Source organism: Cyprinodon variegatus, unplaced genomic scaffold, assembly GCF_000732505.1.
Source record: "Cyprinodon variegatus isolate N-32 unplaced genomic scaffold, C_variegatus-1.0 Scaffold101, whole genome shotgun sequence".
NCBI lineage: Eukaryota > Metazoa > Chordata > Actinopteri > Cyprinodontiformes > Cyprinodontidae > Cyprinodon > Cyprinodon variegatus.
In genome coordinates, this window is record NW_015150554.1 from 1417156 (window position 1) to 1425276 (window position 8121).

The 8121-nt window shown below is 46.5% G+C and overlaps 1 protein-coding gene across 1 annotated transcript in view; it reads right to left on the reverse strand.

Moving 5' to 3' along the window:
* Window positions 1-8121, reverse strand: part of LOC107084481 (IQ motif and SEC7 domain-containing protein 2-like) — a 49208-nt gene that overhangs the window by 15018 nt on the left and 26069 nt on the right. The window contains exons 7-10 of the mRNA XM_015374366.1: window positions 4505-5380; window positions 3061-3219; window positions 1647-1769; window positions 1368-1572 (exon numbers count right to left, since the gene is read on the reverse strand). Of these exons, the coding sequence (XP_015229852.1) occupies window positions 1368-1572; window positions 1647-1769; window positions 3061-3219; window positions 4505-5380 (1363 nt within the window). The remainder of the gene's footprint in view (window positions 1-1367; window positions 1573-1646; window positions 1770-3060; window positions 3220-4504; window positions 5381-8121) is intronic.

An 8121-nucleotide genomic window follows, 5' to 3' on the forward strand; every position in this document is an offset into this window, starting at 1 on the left:
GATGGACGATGAAGATGATGGACGATGAAGATGATGAAGATGAAGTGCTGGATGATGAAGATGATGGACGATGAAGATGATGGACGATGAAGATGATGAAGATGAAGTGCTGGATGATGAAGATGATGGACGATGAAGATGATAATGATGGATGATGAAGATGATGATGATGATGGATGATGGAAGATGAAGATGATGAACGATGAAGATGATGGATGATGAAGATGATGATGGAAGATGAAGATGATGATGATGCTGGATGATGAAGATGATGATGGAAGATGAAGATGATGATGATGATGATGGATGATGAAGATGATAATGATGGGTGATGAAGATGATGAACGATGAAGATGATGGATGATGAAGATGATGGACGATGAAGATGATGGATGATGAAGATGATGATGGAAGATGAAGATGATGATGATGCTGGATGATGAAGATGATGATGGAAGATGAAGATGAAGATGATAATGATGGGTGATGAAGATGATGAACGATGAAGATGATGGATGATGAAGATGATGGACAACAAAGATGATGGATGAGGAAGATGATGGACGATGAAGATGATAATAATGGATGATGATGATGGAAGATGAAGATGATGAAGATGAAGTGCTGGATGATGAAGATGATGATGGAAGATGAAGATGATGATGCTGGATGATGATGATGATGATGATGCTGGATGATGAATATGATGGATGATGAAGATGATGACGATGATGATGGAAGATGAAGATGATAATGATGGATGAAGATGATAATGATGGGTGATGAAGATGATGGATGATGAAGATGGATGATGAAGATGATGGATGATGAAGATGGATGATGAAGATGGATGATGAAGATGATGGATGATGAAGATGATGGATGATGAAGATAATAATGATGGATAAAGAAGATGATAATGATGGGTGATGAAGATGAAGATGATGATGATGATGGAAGATGATAATGATGGATGATGAAGATGATGGACGATGAAGATGATAATGATGGATGAAGATGATAATGATGGGTAATGAAGATGATGGATGATGAAGATGGATGATGAAGATGATGGATGATGAAGATGATGGATGATGAAGATGGATGATGAAGATGATGGGTGATGAAGATGATGGATGATGAAGATGGATGATGAAGATCGGTGATGAAGATGATGTTTGATGAAGATGGCTGATGAAGATGATGGATGATGAAGATGATGGCTGATGAAGATGATGTTTGATGAAGATGGCTGATGATGAAGATGGCTGATAAAGATGTTTGATGAAGATGATGTTTGATGAAGATAATGGACGATGAAGATGATGATGAAGATGATGTTTGATGAAGATGCAGGTAATGGCGGCAGCAGATCTAGGGTTGATGCTGAACTTCAGCCACTCACCCCTCAGGTTCTTGATGAAGTCCTCCAGCTTCATCTTCCTCTCGGCCTTCACGTTGGGGCTGTACATGTCAGTGTTGAGGAGGATGATGGCGAAGGCCAGGATGAAGATGGTGTCTGGGTTCTGGAACTGCCGGATCAGCACCGGGTTGCAGACGCAGTATCTCTGACTGACAGGACAGAAACACAGAGCTGAAGGTCTAAAAGCTTCTGGGCGAGGAGCTTCATGTGGAGGCTCTGATACCTGAAGGCCTCCACCAGCCGCTCCACCCGCTGAGCTTCGCCCTGGACTTTGATCTGAGCCTGGAACTTCCTCAGAGCTTCATCCAGATCCATCCCAGAGAAGTCCATCTCATCCAGGACGCAGCTGCACAGAAGACATGCAGGAAGTGAGTTCAGCTTCGCTCTGATACCAGATTCCTGGAATATATTTCTATCTGTTCAGACATGCGACACGCTGAGGCTATTGTAGAAACAGATTACTCAGATTTAATGAGAAATGTTCAAAGAACAAAAAGCAGCTCATTCCCACATCAAATAACAAAGATAAAATAAAAGCATTGATGAAGAGCTGAGATGGTGAAGAAAGAGCAGCCGCCACCGGGATGGATGCTGGGGGGCGGGGGCTATAACCCTATATAACACTAACTAACTTAATCTCCTTTTTATTTGAGCCTTTAGGGTTTGATGATCAGCACTGATGCCTCTATAACCTGTTTACCTGAATTTACTTCAGGTCCGACGTTTTTGCTCTGTTTGGCGGATGTGATGCTAAAGGCGTCCATAATGATGCTAAAGGCGTCCATGTTGACGCCAAAGGCGTCTATGTTTGCGCTAAGCAAGTCCATGTTGACACTAAAGGCGTCCATGTTGACACTAAAGGCGTCCATGTTGACGCTAAAGGCGTCCATGTTGACGCTAAGCCCGTCCATGTTGACGCTAAAGGCGTCCATGTTGACGCTAAGCCCCTCCATGTTGACGCTAAGCCCGTCCATGTTGACGCTAAAGGCGTCCATGTTGATACTAAAGGCGTCCATGTTGGCGCTAAGCCCATCCATGTTGAATGGGTCTAACATGGACATTATTAATAATCAGATTGAGTGTCATCTCCAATCAGACGTCACTGATACTTTCAGGTAAGGACAAAAAAAAAAACTTTGTGAAGTTTGAGGTATGAGAAGTGCTGCAGTTCTGTGTTTTGGCCACAGGTGGCAGCATCCTTAGGAAACTTAACGATGTTTGCAACCAAATGAGATGGAATGTTTGAAAATAGATGTATGAAAATAATGGCCGTTTCTCAATTCACGAGAACACGAGTGCGGACTTGCGTTATCGCCAAGTCCGGTCTTGGCAAGAACACAGGAAAGTATGGACTTGGCGAGAACGCGAGCACGCAGCATAGATATGGGTCAATTAGAACAGAAGCGCACTCGGCTCTTCTAGAGCTGCATTTCCCCTCCTGTTATTAATAGTCTCTAGATAATAATAAATTCTGACTTTTTGATTTAGTGGAGGAATAATGATGGACACAGTCAGATAAACACAAATCAAATGAACATTTAGCCTGTTGTCATGGTAACAACCTTTACACCTTCAGATATTCAGACAGAACTTTAGCTCAGACTGAATGAACAGTAGAAATGGGATTGGACACTCACTCCAGGACGTCCTTGTTGAACTGCTGCCGGCTGCCCAGGAACTCCCCGATCATCTGCCTGCTCAGGCCTTTCCGCTCCAGGATGAACCTGGCGATGCCCACAGGAGTGTCCGACACGAAGCCCTTCTCGATCAGGTACTGGATGCCCTTCTCTGGCTTCCTGTGGACCAGCAGAAACTTTCCTTACTCTGCTCCTTCACACTATAGAAGGTCTAGACTTTACTGTAAAGGTGGCGCTCCTGCATGGTGGTGTTGCAGGAGAGACGGCTGCAGGTTCCAAACACTCTGATGAGGCCGGTTTACAGCAGGGGCCGGCGGAGCACCCGGTACCTCGGCCTTCAGTGGGAACCCCTCAACTGATTCTACTTCTTGTCTCAAGATGTTGATAAATATATATATAAAAAGTAAACACTCCCTCACCCACTGCAGGCAGTCTCCCTCTTTCCCTCTAAGCTGGGCTCCTCTACCAGAGCCCTGGGAGTTTGAGGGTTCTGCCAGCATCTTAGCTGTTCCTAGAACTACACTCTTCTGGACCCAGATGTCTGATGTAGTCAAAGTTAATCTACTGATGCTCTGAAACAGCCAGTCTGTGTCAAACTGATGAATTTATCTTTATTTTAAAGTCTGAAGTCCCTGAAAATGAGAACATCTTCGTAGTTCGATGCTGTAGCGCATGGATGGTTTACATTGATATTGGTCTAACTAGGGAGTACCAATATGGCGGCCGGTGGCTTCACTTCCACCCCATACTACCAACAGGTAATCAGCAATCAGGGAATAAACAGAGATCAGTGGTCCTGACGTCCCCCCACTGGTTCATAGCAGGTGTAGGTCTGTTTCCTGCAGCATGGAAGCAGGAAGAACCTAAACTCCTGATTTCAATGAATGTTCAGTTTTCAGACGGGAGCTCATCAAACAAGCTTCACAATCTGGTTCCACATACAGCTGCTGCATACATTATAGGACAGGGGTGTCAAACTGGTTCCAGTAAGGGCCGTGTGGCTGCAGGGTTTCTTTCCAACCAAGCAATAACACACCAGACTCCTGTCATCTCATCAAGTGAGTCCAATCTGAACATGATGACATTATGAAATGACTGGAGTCTGGTGAGCTATTGCTTGGTTGGAAAGGCACCCTGCAGCCGCATGGCCCTTACTGGAACCAGTTTGACACCCCTGTTATAGGAGGTTCCCTAAACATGGCAGCTGCCTGACATCTTGGACAGGGGTGGGCAATTCCAGTTGCTGGGGGCCAGTATCCTGCAACTTTTAGATCCATCCTTGGTCCAACACGCCTGAATCAAAGGGCGAGGTCACCTCTTCAGGATGCAGCCAGTTCCTGCAGGCCTCCTCATCATCTACTTACTTGATTCCGGGTGTTGAACCAAAAGTTGCAGGATAGCGCCCCCCAGGAACTGGAATTGCCCACCCTGCTGTTGGACCTACTTGTTGAACAGGTTGAGTCCGATGCGGTACTGCCGCCTCTGCACCACGTCGTTGTTGAAGGCGGGCGAGTCCCAGCTGTGGCGGCTCTCCCTCTGGTAGGTCTGCTTCCCCAGCGTGGCCCCTCCCATGGGCTCCCGCAGGCTGTCCCTGGAGGACGAGCCCGAGCTGCAGTTGTTGACGGTGGTGTCGTCGTTGGAGTTGGTGGTGGTGGAGTTGACGCTCTCATTGTCTCCGTCTGAGCAGAGCAGGTGGTGGTGATGGTGATGGAGGTGGGGGTGGTGGACGAGGTGCTGCTGCCCCTCCAGGTTCTGGAGCGCCGAGGAAGAGGACATGGGGGAGGGCGTGAGTGGCGGCGGCAGCGGGGACAGAGGCGTGAGGGGGGGAACCGGGGAGGGCAGGGGCGACGCAGGGGGTTCTGGGTAGGAGTGGGGCAAGTGTTGGTGGTGCAGGGGGTGGTAGTGGTGCTGGGCGAAGTGGTGTGGATGCTGCATGTAGGGGCTGCCGCCGTGGGCGTGGTGCATGTGCATGAGGTGCGGCTGGCTGTACTGGGGGTGGTGGTGGAGGATGGTGGGAAGGTGGGGGACGGCTGAGGGGTGGGGGTGTGAGTGTTGGAGCGGGTGAGACGGCAGCGTCCGGGCCGACGGCATGGGCAGGGGGACGTTAGCGGGGCTGCGGGTCTGTCCCTGCGCCATGGCGACGGAGCGGCCGTTCGGTTTGTGTTTGATGGTTCCTTGTAGAGATTCGGCTTCGCTGCTCCCCCCCGCCAGCTCCTCCTCTCCACTTTCACCCTCCCCTCCTATCCCCCTTTCTCCTCCTTGCTCTGCTCCTGAGGACTCCTGCTCGTACACCAAACGCCCGATAGAGCCCCGCTCCGACCTGAGGAAACACAAACACTCATTCATGTTGGTGTTGCAGCGTCATGCTTCAGGCAGCGGGTCGGAGCTGCGAGTTTAGTTGTTTCCAAACACCTGAAATATGCGACTGAATGATTAACAGCTGAGCTGGTGAATGTGACTCTGTATATTTCCACACGCAACATGTTGTCCCGTCACGATAAAATGATCCGTAGGCAGTGATGCCTCCAGAAATATGTCATAGGGGGGCCAGGGTATCGCACAGGGTGGCCCCCTGGTGGCGCCACTGTCCATTGGAAATTTCTGCTGGGAAAGAAGGTGTTTATATTTAGCTTGCTGATATTTGACACTAAGAATCTGTGAAGAAGTCGATGTGGTGAGAAGACGCACATCTTATCTGTTTCTTTCCAAATGTTTAGTAAAACAAGCTGCTTCTGGGAAATGATGGCTATTTTAACATGACATCACTCAGGGTTCCTGTAGCCTAACGCAAGCTTGATTCAAGACATTTTAATGCAACTTAAAATGTTTACTGTAACATAACCATTACTTTCTGGCCCAGTAAAAACATTTCAGATTTTTAAAAACTTTCCATTTAGGAAGAAAGTAAAAACACAAATAAAACAGATTTTTATCAACAACTGAACTGAAACCACCAACTTTGGTTTGTTTTCGAGCCACAATAGCTCTGCTTTCATTGTAGGTAGTGGCGCCACCAGGGGGCGGCCAGGAGTGGCCACGGCCACCCTGCGCAATGCCCTGGCTAGCCCACCGGCCACCACACTGGCCAGTGGCGTGTTGGAGGTGATTTAAATAATTTAACCAGCCAGAAATGCAGGTGGCTGGAACCAAGGCTGTAACTTAGTGATAAAAGTTGGTGGAGGTGGTCTAAGGGTGGAGACACTCTAAGGGTGGGGGCGCTCTAAGGGTGGGGGCGCTCTAAGGGTGGGGGCGCTATAAGCTTAGGTTTTTGTATTTATCAAAAATGAGCTCAAACATCTATTTATTAAATGCTTTCCTGTTGATGAGAACATGAAATACCCATAATGTACTGATGGTTATATGTATAGATGTTAGAGAGAGAGTGCATTATATATATATATATATATATATATATATATATATATATATATATATATATATAAAAAATACAGAATAACAGCCAATTCTGATGCCAAAATCAATATATCATTCATCCCTAGAATTTACAATTTCATTTCCATTCATCCAGAAAAATCTGGATAAGCATTTTAATTATAGCATAGTATATTTTTTTTTGTTAACTTTCTGGTAAATTTAGAGATATATTTTATTGCATTTCCCAGTAAATCTGTTTCACCTTTAAATCTGCAGCTCTCCCTGCTTCTTTCTGTTTAATAAGATTTATCAACCGCTTTAATAATATAATGATGCTAGAAACAAAGTTTCTAGATCTGTAGAAGCTCTGCAGTCTGATTCTGTCTGTTCAATAGAAAACATTTGAACCTGGAACTGGGAGTCATGGTCCTCTGAGAGGCACAGATTTTATTAACTAGTAAAGAAGATCAAAATGTGTTTTCTCAAGCTTCTTGCATCATAAAACCATCTTTTATAAACTTAGAATCTGTTGCCATTTTTAAATGAAAAAGTTTCGTATGTCTAATGAACAGATTTTTTTTCGGTGGCATCTCTAAATCTTTTAACCAACCCGTGTGTCTCTCCTCCTCCACGTAGCTACTCTGTACGCAGTGAAATGCCACCGCCAATCAGATGCCTCAAAGCGACCAATCCGACGATGTCACACCGGGAGGCGGGACATGGGAGCCACGCGAGAGAAGAGTTACACCTGTGACTGGAACTAATCTCTGCAGAGACTGTTTATTCCTGGACCTGGATGATCTACCTCTGAGCAGCATGGAGCTCTAAGGACCAAAGGAGCAGTAGATATCCGAGTCTAACTTCAGATGGACACTAAGTGACATCTCGGCTCTGGAAGCCGATTTCTAGGCTTTGGGACTCAGTGAGAACATTTTAAACAAACATGGAAAACAAGGAACCTTCTCAGGACTTAATGGCCGTTTGCCAATTCACAAGAATGCGAGTACGGACTCGTGTTCTAGCCAAGTCCATTCTTGACTAGAACCCGTCTACGGGCGACATGCAGGATCCACCCTGGACAGGTCTCCAGTCCATCGCACGGCAACACAGAGACAAGCAACCACTCACACCAAAGGAGGATTTAGAGAAGCCAATTAACCTAACAGTCATGTTTTTGGACTCTGGGACTTCAAACGGGCTAATGTTAGCCCCAGCCGCTGCAGACGGGCTAATGTTAGCCCTGGCTGCTGCAGATGAGCTAACGTTAGCCCTGGCTGCTGCAGACAGATTTACTATTGCCCTGGCTTCAGTGGATGGACTAAACTTAGGCCTGGCTCCTGCAGACGGGCTAACGTTAGCCCTGGCTTTGGTTAGCCTCAGAGCTTTGCTGGTTGCCGCGGTCCTCTCTTCATCTGAACTTTTACGTACTAAATCCGTAAATAGGCCATATAGTGAAGCTATATTTGTCTGTTCTCAATCTGCTGTTCTTGTGAATTGGAACAGCACTAGGGCTGAGGCTGACGATGTTTCACGAGTACTCCGGAATTCACAAGAACACAATCAAGAAACAGCCTCAGACTTCCAAAATTACTTCAGGAGTTCATGGAAGATTCATCCAGGAACTCCTGAAGCATCCACAGCATCTAAAGAGCGGATTATACTTCTGAACCGCACACATCAAATGTC